This window comes from Drosophila obscura, unplaced genomic scaffold, assembly GCF_018151105.1.
Source record: "Drosophila obscura isolate BZ-5 IFL unplaced genomic scaffold, ASM1815110v1 contig_176, whole genome shotgun sequence".
NCBI classification, from domain to species: Eukaryota; Metazoa; Arthropoda; class Insecta; order Diptera; family Drosophilidae; genus Drosophila; species Drosophila obscura.
In genome coordinates, this window is record NW_024542763.1 from 410,648 (window position 1) to 428,940 (window position 18,293).

Consider the following 18,293-nt stretch of genomic DNA (forward strand, 5'->3'; position numbering starts at 1 on the left):
TGACACAATTACGACTCTATCTTTAAGTTACGAAGACACAGTCATAACTGGAGACCTTAACAGCAATATACTAACTGAACGACACCTTGCCGATGCAATGTCGTCTTTGGGTTTAAACCTTGTTAATTCGTCTATCCCAACACACTTTTCTAATACTATTAATACGCTACTAGATGTTTTTTTCGTTAGTGATATAAATAAAATTCTATTATATGACCAAATTGACGTACCAGTATTTTCTAAGCATGATTTAATTTACCTGACGTATGAATTTAACCCACATCTGACTGACCAAATCATTTATTTAAGGGACTTTAAGAACTTTAATATTAGGCTACTTTGTACTGAAATTGACTTATATAATTGTAATGCAATATACTCACTAACGGACGTAAACTCTCAACTAAGACAATTGTCCGCGTTCCTTTAAAAAGGAAAACTCTTAAAGCTAGCCAAAAACCTTGGTTCAATCGAGGTATTGCTTGTAAAATAAGGGAACGTAATATTGCATATTCTAAGTGGAAGAGATACAAGACTTCTGAGCATTACCAGTAGTTTAAAATTTTAAGACGGACAGTAAATAAAATGATCTCAACTGATAAAAGTCACCATTACGCTGAAAAATTCAACAACGCCATATCAACTAAGCAAAGATGGGGTGAGCTTAAAAAACTTGGCATAGGAAACCTGAAAGCTTCCCCTAAAATTACTGCTGATGCCAACGAACTGAACAGAAAATTTGTGCAATCGACCGTACCTGAAATCATGACTAACCCTTACATTGACGCCGTAACAAATACTGACTGTGATAATAGCTTTAGTTTTATGTGCGTAACTCCCTGTGATGTCCTGAGTTCCGCCCTTAAAATTAAGTCAAAGGCTGTTGGTATGGATAATCAGCATCCCAAATTTATTAAAATGATTTTGCCTAGGATAATCAATCATGTAACTCATATATGCAACACAGCGCTTACAACATCAAGTTTCCCAGATCAGTGGAAATTGGCCAAAGTAATTCCAATACCAAAGGCAAAAAATGACTACAGGCCAATATCTATCCTGCCCTACCTATCAAAGGTACTCGAAAATCTCATGGCACAACAAAGCAATAATTACCTAGTACAACATTCGTTATTGTGCAATAAACAATCCGGCTTCCGTAAATTCCGAAGCTGTACTACTGCCATTTTAGATGTCACAGAAAACATTAGAGAGGAACTTGACGATAGGAAGGTTACATTTCTGACACTCTTGGACTTTAGTAAAGCTTTCGACACGGTAGACCACAATATCCTATGTACTAAGTTAAACAAATTCTTTAATTTTACTAACACTGCAGTAAAATTAATATCGTCCTATCTGCATGGAAGAAGCCAAGCTGTGAAAACTGACAGTGAAATATCAACATGTCTACCTGTGAGACGCGGAGTACCCCAAGGTTCAATCCTTGGTCCACTCCTCTTCACCCTATATGTTAATGATCTCCCTGGTTCGTTATCCAAGTGTAAAGCTCATATGTATGCCGATGATGTCCAAATGTATGTTAGTTGTCCGTTAAGCAGAATAAATGAGTGTGTATTGTTGTGTAATGTTGAACTGTCGAACGTTAGTAAATGGGCCAACTGTAATGGATTGTCGCTAAACCCTGTCAAATCTAAATGTATTATTATATATAAAAGGTTGCTGAGCACGGAAAATCTGCCTAAATTATCAATAAATAACACGCTAATTGAATATGTGGATCAGGCTGTTAATCTTGGAATCACCATAAACAAGACATTGTCCTGGAGTGACCAAGTACCCAAGGCAGCCGGTAAAACGTATGGAATAATAAGACAACTTTCCTTGACTCAGCAATTTTTGCCAAAACAACTCAGACTCTTAATAGCCAAAACATATCTTATACCCACGCTGTGTTATGGTATTGAAATTTTTGGAAATTGTGATAGGGCATCTCAGCACAGACTAAAAGTGGCATACAATAATGTAGCTAGATATGTCTTCAATGTTAAGAGGGGTGAACACATATCCAGTTTGGCTGACAGCATCAATCAGATGAAGTTTGAAACTTGGCAAGACTACAGAACTTTAATAATGTTGCATAAAATCGTTTATACAAGAGAACCGAGCTATTTATATGAAAAGCTGCGTTTTGGTGTGTCTGCAAGAACCAACAATATTATTAATATTCGTTACAAGCTTGGCTGTTCCGAGCGGCAATTTTTTATACATGCTATTCGTCTGTGGAATCAGCTACCACAAAACCTAAAGAAATTTAGTAGTGCATCGCAATATAGGGAAAAATTAAATTTATACTTAACAAACAATTAATAGTAATATAAGTAAAAATAATAAAACAGTAATAGTAAAATAAATATAATAAAACTACAAATTAAATAAATAAAAAATCAAAAAATTAACATAAAAATATAAATAAATAGGCTAAGTAGGTTAATCATATCGACTCACACCCAAACAAAGAATTATTTTCTTTCACGTTTCATGTTTTGTGACTAGTGCATTAATTTATAAGAAACTTTCTTGTCGCACTAGGAAATAAGTAAATAAATAAATAAAATAAATAAATAAAAAGAAATGCCTGCATCCAAAAAAAAAACTGTTACACAATTGAGACAATTTATAGGTTTAGCATCTTACTTCCGTAAGTTTGTCCCACAGTTTTCTGAACAGATGAAACCTTTATATCAGTTAACCTCTAAAATTAATGGCTTCATTTGGAAGGTTGAGCATGAAGAGATACGCCAGAAAATTATCTCAGTACTAACTCATGATCCTGTTTTGATTATCTTTGATCCCATACACCCATATGGTGCCATACTCATGCACAAAATAGACGGCAAGTCTAGAGTCGTTGAATACTATAGCAAGTGTACATCGCCCTCAGAATCGAAGTATCATTCATACGAACTAGAGACCCTGGCAGTGTACAACACTGTAAAACATTTCCGACATTACCTTCACGGTCGAAAGTTTGTAATCTTTACGGATTGTAATTCGTTGAAAGCAAGTCGTACTAAAGTAGAACTAACGCCTAGAGTACACCGCTGGTGGGCATATTTACAGTCGTTTGATTTCACTGTAGAGTATCGCAAGGGAAGTTGCATGGCGCACGTGGACTTTTTATCTCGAAATCCGATTGTCATTGAACGTGAGACCATAATTAGGGCATCCGAAGTCCGCATCAATCTGACTGAGGTGACAACGAACAACTGGCTTGTAGCTGAGCAGCAGCGCGATTTGTGCTTAAGGGAAATCATAGCCCAGCTGAATAGTGGGGAGTCGCAGGAGAATTTGACGAAAGCATATGAGTTAAGAACAGGAATTCTATATCGGAATATTCAGAGAAATAGTATAGTATAAATGCGCTGTCTACCTGTATTCCCGAAAGCCTTCAGGTGGTCAGTGGTTAATCATGTGCATGAGGCGATAATGCATTTGGGGTGGCAGAAAACGTTAGATAAGGTTTATGAGCAGTATTGGTTTGAACACATGTCCAAGTATGTACGAAAATTCGTAGAACACTGCATAACATGCAAACTATTAAAGGCACTATCAGGAAAGATTCAAATGGAATTGCATCCAATTCCGAAAGTGGAAAGCTGAGTGGTAAAAATGATACCAAGGAATATGTAATAGTGCAAATTGATGCGTTCACTAAATTTGTTCACCTATATCATACTTTGAATTTGGATGCAGAAAACTGTATTAAGGCTGTGAAATCGACCATCATTGCAGATCAAGGCAGAAGTTTCGCTTGTGGACGATTTCGAGAGTTCTGTTCAATGCATAATATAGAATTACATTTGATAGCGACAGGTGCAAGTAGGGCTAATGGCCAGGTTGAACGAATCATGAGTACAATTAAAAGTATGTTGACAGCTGTAGAGACAGGTGAACGTTCCTGGCAGGATGCACTATGTGAAGTTCAGTTAGCCATGAATTGTATGACAATCAGGGTAACGAAATTTAGCCCGTTAGAACTATTGATTGGAAGAGAGGCTAGGCCAATGGGCTTGTTGCCTATAAATGATGAAGCTAAAATGGATTGTAAGCAGGCAAGAGCTCAGGCCAAAGTAAATATGGAAAATAATGCGAAATACGAAAAAGGGCGAGTTGATAGGAAAAAGGCCAATATAGTAAAACACAAGGTTGGGGATCATGTCTTGCGTAGAAGTGAAGAACGTCATCAGAAAAAATTGGATCCCAAATTCAAAGGACCTTTTGTGGTTACGGAGTGGCTGGAAGGTGACCGATACCTGTTGAAATCATTGACCAGTAAGCGAACGTATAACTATTCGCACGAGAGTTTGCGAAGACGTCATCAGCAGATTTCTGACGAGAATGTTGAGAAAAACGACAGTTGTGAAAAAGACTCTGGTCGTAAGACCCGTTCTCGCACCTAACAGAGGTGAAGAAAGCATCAAACGCAGGGGCTAGATTTAGTCAACAATATTCATGCCAGGTATGGGTGATATTGTGTGATGGACATTGGATCTGAGTAGATCGTGGCACTGGAGGTGCAAAGCGTCGCAGGGGTGCGGCAAGAGCCCGTAAATGTGTTTTGATTACGAGAATATCCAAATGGGCGGGAGACAACGAACAATGCGAAGGAGCATGTGGGTTCCCCCACGAATGTCCTCGAGTGTAAGGTTTGGTGACCTAATCCTTTTGACTAATTTAAAAACATAGCCAAAAATTCGCTGCATCTTTCCAAACGAGTTAATATACTTTAATGTACGCGAAATGTCTACTCGAGCCGAAGTTAGCAGAGCCTTCTGCCGAACTTCAGGAAGTTCTCTCTCTGGCAAACAAGATCTAGGCCAATTATCCTTCTCCATTTGTAGAAATGCCGGTCCCTTTATCCACAGTCGTCTGCAAGAGTTCCTGAGGTGAGGCTCCCTTGGAAATTATGTCAGCCGGATTCAACGCGGTCTGGACATATTTCCATTCCATTCCCTGCGTCAGCTGCTGTATGGCAGCGACCCTGTTGGCAATAAACACGTTGAATTTCGAAGACTTTTCCTTCGGCGCCACAGAGGAGACTGACCAACAACAGAATTTGCAATTGAGCGCTTCTATCCTCAAGACCTCGCTAACCAAGTGCGCAAGAAGCGCAGCACCACAGAGCTCTAACTTGTGAATGCTGATCGTGTTCAGAGGTGCCAGCCGAGATTTCGAACAAAGTAGATGTGTCTGAACTTTAAGTGAGGTAACCGATCGCGTATAAATGCACGTTCCAAACGCAGCGAGACTGGCATCACAAAATGCATGCACTTCGAACCTGGCTCCAACTTGCAGAAACTTGCAACGAGGAAACTCAGCACGGTCAACTTGGCAAAATCCTGGCAGAATTGGGTCCACTCACTCACCAACGCCTGCGGCAAGCTCTCGTCCAAGTCCAAATTGCTTCTCCACATCTTCTAAAGAATTATCTTCGCCCTTGTCAATGTTGGTCCGATTAAACCGAGGGGATGGTCCGCTTTGTGTGTCGGCCAAGAGTGATGTTGGGTGCAAAAGTGAATAAGAACTTGTCCCTGCGTGGATCCCATATGAGCCCAAGAGTCTTCGTAATGTCGATCCTGTCGTCAAACTTTAGAAGGGTTTCCTTGTCGGCCTCTGGGACATCCTTAAGCACATCTACAGAGCTCGAGCACCACTTTCTCAAACGAAAATTACTACGACCAAGGAGTTGTGTGGTTTGAAGCATGACCTTCCGCACTTCTTCAATGGCATCGCCTCCTGAAATCATGTCATCAACATAGAAGTCCCGCAAAAAAGACTTTCGAGCCCAATGGATACGACGAAGACTCATCCATGGCGAGTTGTTTCATTGCACGAATGGCCAAAAATTAAGCAGCCTTGGTGCCATACCGTGTCCAGCTTAAATCTTGGATGTCATCTTTGGGTGAGTCACGCCTCCCGAGAACACCCATCCAAGGAGTGTTTTTTGCAGCAATGGCAATCCCGAAACTAAATGGATTTGGCCAGCGCACAGCAATTCAAAAAATAAATCTGCACCGTTGAGCAAATCAATTCGCTGTGATACGAAAAACGATGGATCAGAAAGCTGTATATTCGACGGTACGCTCCAAGATTCAATGTTGAACGAATGATTAGGCTGCTGGTCTGTTATACGCGGAGCTACAACGGCCCTCATGGTTGTTGCGACTCCGAGATTTTAGGACGAGATCGACTGAGTACCCTTCTGTGGAAAAGCTGACGTCCCAATGCCTGAAACTGCAACCAACGATTTAGTTTTGCGAAGTTTTAACTGCTCCACAAACCGAGAAGTGACGAAATGAACTTGGTAACCAGAATCCAAGAGAGTTCGACATGGTACAAACCTGCCAGCCAGATCCTTGATGAGCACAACAGCTGTTGCTAGAAGCACCTCATCAGACGAGATACGAAAGGACTGGGGAGCGCTGCTATCATGTAGGTAGGTACGGGCGATGGCATGTAATGAAGCAGAGTATGGTGCTTTGATTGGCAGGTACGGCAGGGACCTGATCGGCAATCTCCCATCTGCTGGGCCTTATTCAAGCAGTCGAGGAGACATCTTCTCAAAGCGCTTGAATTGCGAAATCAAATGGTCTTGGCAACGGCATAGCTCACAAAAACCTAAGCCCGCCGATGCAAGGAATGATTTTTTAGGGTACGTACTCACGGTCTTTACTGGCTTGTTAAGCTAACCAGAATTCCCATGCAGGGCGTGAAGAACGTTTTCCAGGGTACGACATCTTTTGTCCAGAAAGGCAGACAATTTCTCCCAAGAGGGAAGATCTTGATTCGACGAGCCTTCTTCCCATTTAGATTGAGTCGCCCTGTGCAACTTCTGCACGACTGCGTGAACGATTACGCAATCGGCGATCTCCTCCTTTATTGCCAGCGCACGAAGATGTGCGGTGACGGAGTCCCTCAGCTTGCCAACCGATGAATCTGCGCGTTCCAGCCGTCTATAATGTGTGCCTGTAGGATGAGACGTTTATTACTAAATCGTTTTTGAAGGATATCTAATGCAGTCGTTTAGTTGGCCTGGTTTATCTCCAACGAACTAATGGCGTTCAACGCCGCGCCGCTCAAACATGATAGCAAATGTTGCAACTTCTCGATACAAGTCAGATCAGCTTCACTATCAATCACAGTAGTGAACATTGAATATAAGCTTGACCACTCGGAATTGACTCCGCTGAGCTGCGGCAAGCGCGATCGATTGGCATTATACATGATGAATTGCGATTCACTGGGATCTATCCGAAAAGTGAAACCATGCAGAAGGGTTTTTAGCTTGAAAATCCTGCTCCTCCAATCGGTCGGGAGCGACAAAAATATTCTACTCCAATTTGTCCAACAGATCCAGAAAGCCTTTCAGATCATACTCGTCCAAGCTTCGCTACATTTCGAATTGTGAGCACAGGGCCTGAAGTTGGTCGAAGATGGCCATTGTCTTGAGGGTCAAGAATGCAATTCGGCTAGTAGCTGGATCAGCACTAGCCACCACTTCACCAACTGGAGCGCCACTCGACGGCGTGACATCCGAGGTTGACGCGTTGTTTATATTGTCGTCACTCATTATACCCGTACTCAAAAAAGAGTTAAGGTGTGTATTAGATTTGTGGTAAAAGTGTATGTGTGTAACGCAGAGAAGGAAAATTTTCCGACCCCATAAAGTATATATATTCTTGATCAGCATCAATAGCCGAGTCGATATAGCTATGTCCGTCTGTCCGTCTGTCTGTCCGTCCGTCCGTCTTGATGAGCGCCTGGATCTCAGAGACTATAAGAGCTAGAGAAACCAAATTTGGTTTCCAGACTCATGTGATATCACACTGCTACAAGTGTATTTCAAAATTTAGCACCGCCCCCTTCCGCCCACACAAAGGACGAAAATCTGTGGCAGGCACATTTTCAAAGATACGATAAAACTAAAAACGCAGGATCGTAGAGAATGCCCATATCTACCAGATTGCCGAATCTGAATTAGATCGGATCATAATTATAGCCAGAATGAAGAAATTAATTTTGTGTTGGTTCCCCCGCCCCATCCTGCAAGAAACCAACCACTCATTCTCTTTCTCGCTCACTCTCTCTCACCATGCCGCGTTCAGTGCGCGAGCAACCCCTAGCGGAGGAGATGTATAATCTAAATGGTACATGTACAATCTACATGTTAGATGTAGAATATACATAATATATGTAGATGTAGATAACAGATGTAGCAAAAAAAAGTGTTAATTCTAAAATTCTAAAAAATCATATGCTCAAAAATGTATATACTGACTGAGTACGGGTATAAGTAGAGTCGCTTCCCCAGAAGCGACTCGCACGTTCCTTCTCGTTAGATATGTAGTTATGTGTTGTTATTGAATTGCTCCATGTGTTGTTAGAGTGTATTTTTAGCTGTATACCAAAAAAGATACGTGTGTTCTGTAGAATATTACTTTTTTACAGCACAACCAATCAACAAGGTTAAAGTTAGCTGTTTTTATCCAATTAAAATAGAATCAAATGGTATTAATGGTTTCGGCCCGTTTTTTCTCCCTTTTGGGAAATGCTGCATTTTTAGATGTCAATGAGTTCCCTCATGTAGCGCTGCTTGATGTTTAGATCAACAACAAACGCAAAGCAGACGCTGTAAAAAGTTATATTTTAAAAAATATCGACGAAAACTATCTCACTGAAGGACAATCGATTGCAATTTCAAAGAGAGTGACCAATTTATTGCCTATGTCAACAACCACTTACCGAAAAACAACCGCATGTTGGAGCGATTCAAATAAAATCACAATTAATCAATCAATCAATAAAATATATTTTTTTTTAAGCTCAAGCTTTTGCTTAAGTATTTTTAAAAATAATTAATGATTTAAACCAATTTTGTATAAGGAATTTGTTGGGGAATTTCAGGCTGGGAAACCAGACCACATCTCTCCCCTTTTCCCCAATTAGAACCACCACATGCAAAAAATTCAACAGGCTAACCCTCCACAAAGCAACCAACATCAGCCTCTCCAAACTCAAAGAGAACACTACCCCACCAATAGTCTTCCACCAACTATTCCACTCCATCAAATCTCTCCCTAAACAAAACTACCTATACACAGATGGCTTACCGAGTCTTCAACAATAAAATCTGAACTGCTGCATCTTAATATGCTCCCTTATTTCTCCTTATATACATCCCAAAACATAACTCAAATGACACTTCCCACTTCCTAAAACAAATCCTTCAGTCCACACAAACCTTCCTCCCCACAAAAACTTCTACCTGGTACCAACAAATCGGCTAACTCTCCTCCTTTAACCCTATACCCCCCCATAAACGCTTCTACAAAACAGACGACATGTCCTTTCTGCCAACCCGCGACCATAGACCTACACCATATTCTATTCATCTGCCCCACCCTTTCCCCACAAAGATCATCAACATTCAATATCAATGATCCCGTGCAATGTATCGCCAACCAACCCCACCAACACAAATGCCACTATAATCCTCACATTCTTAGAAAAAGCAAATATCCTGCACTTCATATGAGTAAACAAAACTGTAAATACACCTCTGTACATACATATTCTTAATTCAACCCTACAGAGCTTAATGCCTCAGTAGCTATAGCTCCAACCATATTAATACTTAGTTTTAACTATTTATTAGAATTAATACTTAGTTTTAACTATTTATTAGAACTAAATAATAATAATAATAAAAGTAATTTTTAACTATTTCCGTGTTATTACAGGATTTCCAGAAATTTTAATAGCACTGATATTTAAAGATATAATGTGCGCTCTGATGTACATACACTCTCACCACTTCGTTCACGGATCTTTAAGGGCTAAAAATATACTATTAGATAACAATAAAGCCGTTTTATCCAATTTTCGTGACTCTCGATCTTTTATTAAACAAGGTAAAAGAGATAAAGTTTTATATGGATCAACAGTGGGAAAGAAAGAAAATTTGAACTGGACAGCTCCAGAGATATTATATCAAAATTTATATGGATACACAGAGAAGAGTGACCTATATTCGATTGGAATCACATCTTTTGAAATGGCAAATGGCTTTCAGCCATTTATGGATTCAGAACTAACTTTCATGTGCACAGAAAAAATTCGTGGAAATCTTCCTTCATTGTTAGATAAATCCAGTCAAGGTAATTATTCAGAAAAATCTGTTTGTATACTCGTACTGGAAAATTCGATACGTATGTATTTTTGTCTCAGAAGTAGCAGAAGTGAGATACTTTAACTAACCATATTCTATTTAAATTCTGTTTTGTAAATTTATTTTATAAGAAAGAGACTATATTTTATCTGCTTATCCAGGAAAAATGCGTAGCATGGAATAACTTTACAAGAAAGCTTTATTTATGGTTAGGTTAGCTCAAGGCGGTTGCTGGAGAGAGAGAAGAACATCTCCAAACTCCCTTGGACCTTTTAAAGCCCCATTCTGCGGCCGCATGGGTTAGAACCACTCCCTTTCCTAAATGAGCGTGACCATGTGGCGATGCCGATAGTCACGCGCATTTTTCACGAACGATGTATTCCAGATAACCACAAACAGATTGGAACAACCCATCATCTGTAGAAGTTCCAGGCAACTTTTTACGCAGTAAGTCAAGAAAATTAATGGCTAGCTCGTCAACGGCTTCGATGTCATCGATTTCCCTGAGTCTGGGATACCCATATTAGCACAATATCTAGCTTCTTTGCGATCTCACTAAGAGATCTGCGGCAGTCATTTACGGTAGGTGAGTTCGACCAATTTGACAAAACAGCTGTTTGGCCGTCTGAGCAGGCAACTACTCACTGGCTGTATATCGAGATTCGAACACACTGCAGTGCTCCGAGAGTCTAACACTTTGATTGAAGTTAAGCTCTGCAGAGTAGACTCCTTAGCCCATGCAGCCCTCTAACTTTGAGCCATCAGGGCTTCGATTCGGTTTTATCTAAATTAAGCATTACAAAAAATAGCTTATTGTAGTAAAACTTCCTTTACCTCAAACGTTTGCGTACTTTTTGTGCAAAGTGCGAAAACCTTTGACGTCAGTTGTAGTTCTACCAGGTGGCATCGCATTAAAATGTAAAACAGAATTAACAAACCACTTCTACACATTACTGCCATTGCATTTATGTTAAATTACCCATGTTTGGCTAAGCGCAGGCCCATGGAAGCACAAAGAGATGCAAAGCTCTAGTTCAGGGCTGCCCAGCCCATTGCTCCTCGAGCTCTTTTATTTTTGTAATTGCTCCCAGCATAGGAAACCAATTCTTGAATCCATACACAGCTTGTTCTGTGTTCACTGCATACCGAAAGCCCAACACATGCAAACTACTTTGTGCGTCCAGCAAAAACCGGTTTTATCTCTTCTCTGATTGGCGTTATGATTTTATTGTTGTCTTTTCTTCGAGTTTGCTCTGTTCCCTTATTGGTACTTGTATTTTCGTTGTGAGTATTGGTGAGTGCTGATTTTGGGCACCCCTTCTCTAGTTGTACGAAAAACAGTTAATTGTAATTAAACCAAGTTTAATGAGCAGAAAATCACAAAAACCACATACGTATCGCCTGTTTCTGAAAACGGTTCCTTTGCGCATCTGATAAGACTGCGCAATGCGCATCAGACAGCTTCTAGAGTTGCCGAGTACAATTTTTTGTTTGGCCCGCACTGTCGCTGGCGCAAACAGTTGCATCGGCAAGCGTTGAGTCCCAATGTATATCGTTTTCGAGCAAATTCAAACGTTAGTAAGTGAAACACCGTCCACACCATCCGCAAGGAAGCGAAGGATTTAGGGCCTCTAATGATCACTAAAAGCAAGCGAAGATAAAAGCATTTGTCTTGGCGTAGATGAACTGTGTATATTCGTCCAAATAGACACCAGCCAAGCCAGCAACAGCGCGCTGCAGCGTCACCTCTCTTTCGGCGTTGCAACTTCTTTGAAGAACCGTCCTTGCGAACGATTCGCTTTCGCACGTCGAAAAGAAATTTGTCAATGTTGTCGCTGGTGGTCTTGCTGCTCTTTGCGCTGCACTTGCGTCCGTAAAGTGCACACGCTGGCGGTTCTCCAAGTGAACTGCCAAATGCACGAAATTGGGGTGACGTTCATCGTTAAGGAAAAGGTTGGAACATATGGAACGATCCAGCTGTAATCGATAACGACATCTTTTGCTTTCACTTTCATCATGATTGATCTTCCGTTGTCATTTGGAGAACGACGCCGATACAATGGATATCCGTCCATTCCACTAATTGTTTCGTTCACCAACGGACGGGGACGCTTTGTGCAATTTCCGTTTTCTATACACGGTGAGTCTGGGTTGTGGACGTCGCAAGGCCCATTGATCATGTTCTTTGTCACAATGGAATGCAACTCCGGATCAGTTTCTGGATCTGGTATTTCGGCAGAGAGGATCGAATCAATATGATCTGGTCGAATCTTGTCGAACATTGAAAGCAAAATGTGTGCATGTGGTACATCGAACAACGAATTTCGCCAAAAACCTTTTCCTTAACAATGTAATTCATGAGTACTCTGATCTTTTTTTTGTATAATCGTGCAGTGATATCACCCTGACCTTCTTATTCGTTTGTTCTCCTGAAATCTGAATTTATCCTCTCCATGACAGAAATTCAATGGGTATTGAAGTGAATCATATGACCGATGATTCGACGATTTAGAACCATACCGCGTGATTCTACATTCTCCCCAACAATTACCACTGCGACTTCATTGATAGTTGGAGCATTGAATTGTCTTGCATGGCCTAGATGGTCTTTTGTCTGCTCTGATAATGATTTTTTGGTCGTCAGAATGCATTGTATCCAATGCGACTTTGAACAATCTGACCATTATGCTCATTTGGCAATTGGTGTATCATTTCACGTTTATTCGCAGTAAAAATTGCACAACGCCTATCTAGTTCTATTGTTGAATATCCAACGAAATAGATCTGAAGGAACTTATGATCTTCGTTTGGTGGTGGTAACAAAGCGCCCGCTCAATAGTGAATTTGCCCTTGAATCTAAATGAATCTAAGTCTAAAAGCCATTTCGAAAAAAATAAAAATGAGAATTGTTCATGTTGACGCCATTATCTTATAACTCGGATTGTATCCGGGTTGATCAACAACTTCGGCTCCAAATGACATCATTTGAAAGCTTCCGTTATATTTTTGCGTATTCGCCAGGAAATGTTTTGATTGAATTGTATTTCCATAGAGAAACAAATACAATGGTTCTGGCGGATAAGTCCAAACGGGCAATTTTACCTTTCCACAAGCGAAGCATTTTCCGGGGGTTTCCGATTGCAAACTTCAATGCATTGCAATGCTGGCATACGACAGACAATGAACCGATATCAACGAAGCGAAGATCTTGGTAGGCTATTGCGCTATTGCAAAAGTAGCGCGATTGAAGTCTACTGCTCGATTTTGAGGTGGTAATTGTGCAGCGCGTCTCCATTCATTTACTTCTGCACGTTCATCTTGCGTTAGATTAATAGAGATATTCCGATTTCTTATTTGACGACGTGTACGTCGTCCAAGGTTTGATCGTCTAATAGCAGGCATATTATAACTCAATTGATGAATAATATCTCGAGTTCGACTACGACAATTGCCTCTTCGCCTATTTAGCATACATTAGTCAAGCAAATAACCCAATTGATGAATAATGAACTCATCTTCAACTATGACAATAATCTCTTCGCCTACTTCCAAATGAACCAAATACAAAATCCCTCTTTTTCGCGATCGTATGTTGATTTTTCCAAAATTTTCTTCCGTAAAAAACTTTCGGTTGGCAAATACGAAAAACTGAAAAAAATGTTAACCAAATCTATTCGGTGCTGCTGACGCTATTCTCTTTCTCACTCGCACACACTCTGCCCTATGCAGTGCGAGACCTTTCGCAAAGAAGATGTAGAATCTACGTTGTAGATGTATAATCTACATTTCAGATGCAAGTTATAGCCTTTTTACACTGCCGAAACATTGTCGATGCGGAAAATGATGCGAGTCGTTTACACCAAAGCCGCATCTTTTTTCGCATCATTTTTCAGCTTTGTTTTTATTTTTTGATGCGATAAAAACAGCTGTTTGCTATCGATACCCGTCGATACCCCGAATAATTGCAGTATTTTGTAAAAATACTAGACAGAATATGACAACACTTGCTAATGAAGCGCCGCATGATTTAAGATGCGGCAGCATCATAGTCTTCTTCTATCCACAGGGCTTTTATGGGCATCATTGTCGCATGTTCCATATAACGGAAAAATCCAATGATGCGAACCAGTGTAAAAATGGTATTAGATACAGATGTAGATGACAGATCTGAATTTTACGGTAAACTTAGTTAAATGCTTTTACCGAGACTGTTGGCCATCGAATAACTACGGAGGCAACATATTAGAATATAAACCTTGCAGCGCAAGTTTCTCAGATGCGCATCGTTCAGACGATACGTATGTGGTTTTTGTGATTGTTTTCTCAAACTACTGCTAATTTAGTTCATTAAAACTACCAGTTTTTGGTATAATGATCGCCATGCTTCTATTTGTGCTGCCATTGGTCTGCACTTAGCCGAACAGGTGTTTTTGACATAAATGCAATGGCAATAATGTGTAGAAATGTTTTGTTATTTCTGTTTTGACATTTTGAAGCGATGCCACCTGGTAGAACTACAAATGACTACAAATTTTTTCACAATTTGCACAAAAAGTATGCACACGTTTGACGTAAAGGAAGTTTTACTGCAATGAGCTTTTTTTTAATTATTAATTAAAGAAAAACAGAATGCTTTCAATATATTTAGTATTAAATATATTGCTCCGAATTTGGCTTAAAAAAGGTGGCATTATTGTATTAACTTCGAAAGTCCGAATCGGAATTGTTAAGTGAAAATTCAGTCAGCGGATTGGATAGTGATTTACTTAAATGCTTATTTTATTAACTTACCATGTATAATGTTAAATTATTTGGATGCGGGTTAATCACCAATTGAACAAATTTATGGGAAGTAAGATTCGAATAGTTTTAGGTGTGTTTTATGGGTGAATTTAATGAAATCGCTGGATAAATTGTGAGCGATTTTGATTCCGCTGAAAAATCGGTGTGTGGCACCGCGGAATGGAATTGAGGTGGTTTTCCAGCGGAAGTGATTTCTGTGGCACCCCTGATAAGATCACAAATTTATATACTGACTGAGTACGGGTATAAAAGTAGAGTCCAGTCCAAAGAAGCGACTCACACGTTCCGTCTCGTTATCTCTCCATTATACAGGGGTGCCACAGAAATTTTGAAGCCAAATTCGGAGCAAGATACATATGTAATATGAATTAGATTGAAAGCATTCTGTTTTTCTTTTATTAAGTATTACAAAAAATAGATCATTGCAGTAAAACCTCCTTTACGTAAAACGTGTGCACAATTTTTGTGCGAATTGTCGCTTCCGTAGCTCTTCGATGGCCAACAGTCTCACTAAATGCATTTTTATTAAGTTTACTGTACAATTCAGTTGGCTGTTTTTTTTTAACAGCTTATTGCTGCCATGCACGGAGAGTGGCCAGACAACTGCTAGAGTTTCCGAGTACGTTGTTTGGTTTGCCGCGTAGGATATGGGATGTTTTTATACCCGTACTTAAAAAAGAGTTAAGGGGTATATTAGATTTCTGGTAAAAGTGGATGTGTGTAACGCAGAGAAGGAAACGTTTCCGACCCCATAAAGTATATATATTCTTGATCAGCATTAATAGCCGAGTCGATATAGCCATGTCTGTCCGTCTTTTTTGATGCCTGGATCTCAGAGACTATAAAAGCTAGAGGAACCAAATTTTGTTTCCAGACTCATGTGATATCACACTGCTACAAGTGTATTTCAAAATTTCGCCCCGCCCCCACAAAGGACGAAAATCTGTGGCAGGCACAATTTTAAAGATACGATCAAACTAAAAACGCAGTATCGTAGAGAATAATCATATCTACCAGATTGCCGAATCTGAATCAGATCGGATCATAATTATAGCCAGAATAAAGAAGTTAATTTTCAGTTGCTTCCATCGCCACACCCTGCATGAGACAGGCTACTCATTCTCTTTCTCGCTCGCACACTCTGCCGCGTTCAGTGAGCGAGCGCCCTTCAGTGGAGGAGATGTAGAATATAAATGATACATGTAGAAGCTACATGTTAGATGTAGAATATACATTGTAGATGTAGATAACAGATGTAGCAAAAAAATGTAATATGTAAATTTTTTTTTAAATTCTAAGAAATCATATCACTGATAGTAGAGTCGCGTCCCCAGAAGCGACTCACACGTTCCTTCTCGCTCTTTTTATAACTGGTACTTGAAGAGTATGCAAATATGTATATATTTATATACATATATTCATTTTTTTTGGATGTGTGTTATACCACCAACCATACAGTATACAGTATGTGCCAGTTCATACAACGAAAGGGGCGCAGCTGAGTTTTCTGTCCCAGCTCCTCGGGAGCCCATTCGGGTCGGGAGCCAGGCCATTCGGGTCGGGAGCTGGGCCGTTCGGCATGTATGACTCATGTCGGGAAGCGAAAGCAAGCTGAGCATTGCAAATGTATGTGTGTAAACAGACACGACAAAATTTTTATCAATTCTTATTTTCCGAAACCGTTTTGAGTTTGTTCTGAGTTTCGTTTCCAGGTTACGTTAATGTGTGTGTGCCATGTATTCACACATACTGTGTGGGCTCTACAATTTTTGGCCGAGACAAAAAACATTATTTTTAATTTACTTTTAATATTACTAGTGGGCTACTTTTAATATTATTTTCGGCTTGTTAATGATATTAAAATCGTATCGTAAAAGATGGCATAAAAGGCTCGCAAAAGATATTATAAAAGGTCCGCAAACGATACCTTCTGCGAGCTACCGAAAACGAAACTTTCACTGCCACAAACTGAGCGACTAGTGATTCATTTTCTTATCGTTTTTGGATCTGAATTCGATAGTTTTACCCGTTTGAGTTTCGCGTAACTCACGTTTGCGATATCGTTTACGAAGTTTTGGTCCACTGGGACAGCACTGTCTCGTATTTTGTTCGCATATTTATTATTTATCAAAATTTACACAGACGACTTATTCACATTAGGAATAATCACACAAGTCAACTCAGCCGACATGCAATGACCAAGTCTCACTCCGGAGGAACACGCCTTCGTGATCACGGTTAACCTCTGCGCCTCTGATCGGCATCGGGGTTTCCATGTCCTCACAGCTGGAAGCAGTTGGGAATTATAAACCTTACCTAGTGCTTCCCAAGAACACTGTATAGTTTTAAGAATTGTCCAGTTTTCACTCATTTTTAATTCCGTTTGCGATAATTTTGCGCGAATTTAGTCGACGCTTGGTTTTAGTATAATAAATGCTCTTTTCTGAGTCCGAACATTTGGCGAGACTTTACCGGTGGCTAGCTATTTTCTCCTCTATGTTTTACTTTCTTGTCAATTTTCACTAATTTTTAAGCCCGTTTGCAATAATTTTGCGATACTTGAACGTCCCAGGGTTTTTGTCCGCTAAATGCTCTTTTTTGAGTCCGCCTGCGAACATTTAGCGAGACTTTACCGGTGGCTAGCTATTTTCTCCGTTATGTTTTACTTTCTTGTTAATTTTTCACTCATTTTTAAGACCGTTTGCAATAATTTTGCGATACTTGAACGTCCCAGGGTTTTAGTCCGCTAAATGCTCTGCCGTGCCAAAGAATTGCGAGCGATTTCATTTTTCTTAGCATTGTCACAAACCAAATTCGAACTAAGGCTAGGGCTGTCACCTTTCAAGAATCAATTCGAATAGGGTTAATTTTGCAGTTTTATTGATTTTATCATATCAAAACAATTTGTTTTTTTTTTTTCTTTTATGATATAAAATAATTGATTTTTCAAAGCTGTACTTTTATAATTTGAAAGCATTAACCACTCCATATCGTGCGAGTCAAACAAAACAATGTACTCGGCAACTCTAGCCGTTGTCTGGCAACTCTCCGTGCATGTTCAAAAACAACAGAAATCTGAATTTTACGGTAAGCTTAATTAAAATGCTTTTACCGAAACTTTTGGCCATCGAAGAAATACGGAGGCAACATATTAGAATACAAACCTTGCAGCTCTGGCTTCTCAGATGTGCATCGGACTCGTTTTCGCATTCAAACGATACGTATGTGTTTTTTTTTATTGTCTTCTCAAACTACTGCTAATTTAGTTCATTACAATTACCAGTTTTTGGTATAATGA

At 39.8% G+C, this 18,293-nt stretch overlaps 1 protein-coding gene and 1 pseudogene across 2 annotated transcripts in view; one reads left to right on the top strand and one right to left on the bottom strand.

Moving 5' to 3' along the window:
• LOC111079328 (putative serine/threonine-protein kinase STE20-like) overlaps positions 1-18,293 on the top strand; it is a 74,084-nt gene that overhangs the window by 43,048 nt on the left and 12,743 nt on the right. For both annotated transcript variants that reach the window (XM_041592211.1, XM_041592210.1), the window contains one exon: positions 9,765-10,181. In XM_041592211.1, the coding sequence (XP_041448145.1) occupies positions 9,765-10,181 (417 nt within the window). The remainder of the gene's footprint in view (positions 1-9,764; positions 10,182-18,293) is intronic.
• LOC121403929 lies at positions 17,109-17,259 on the bottom strand (annotated as a pseudogene).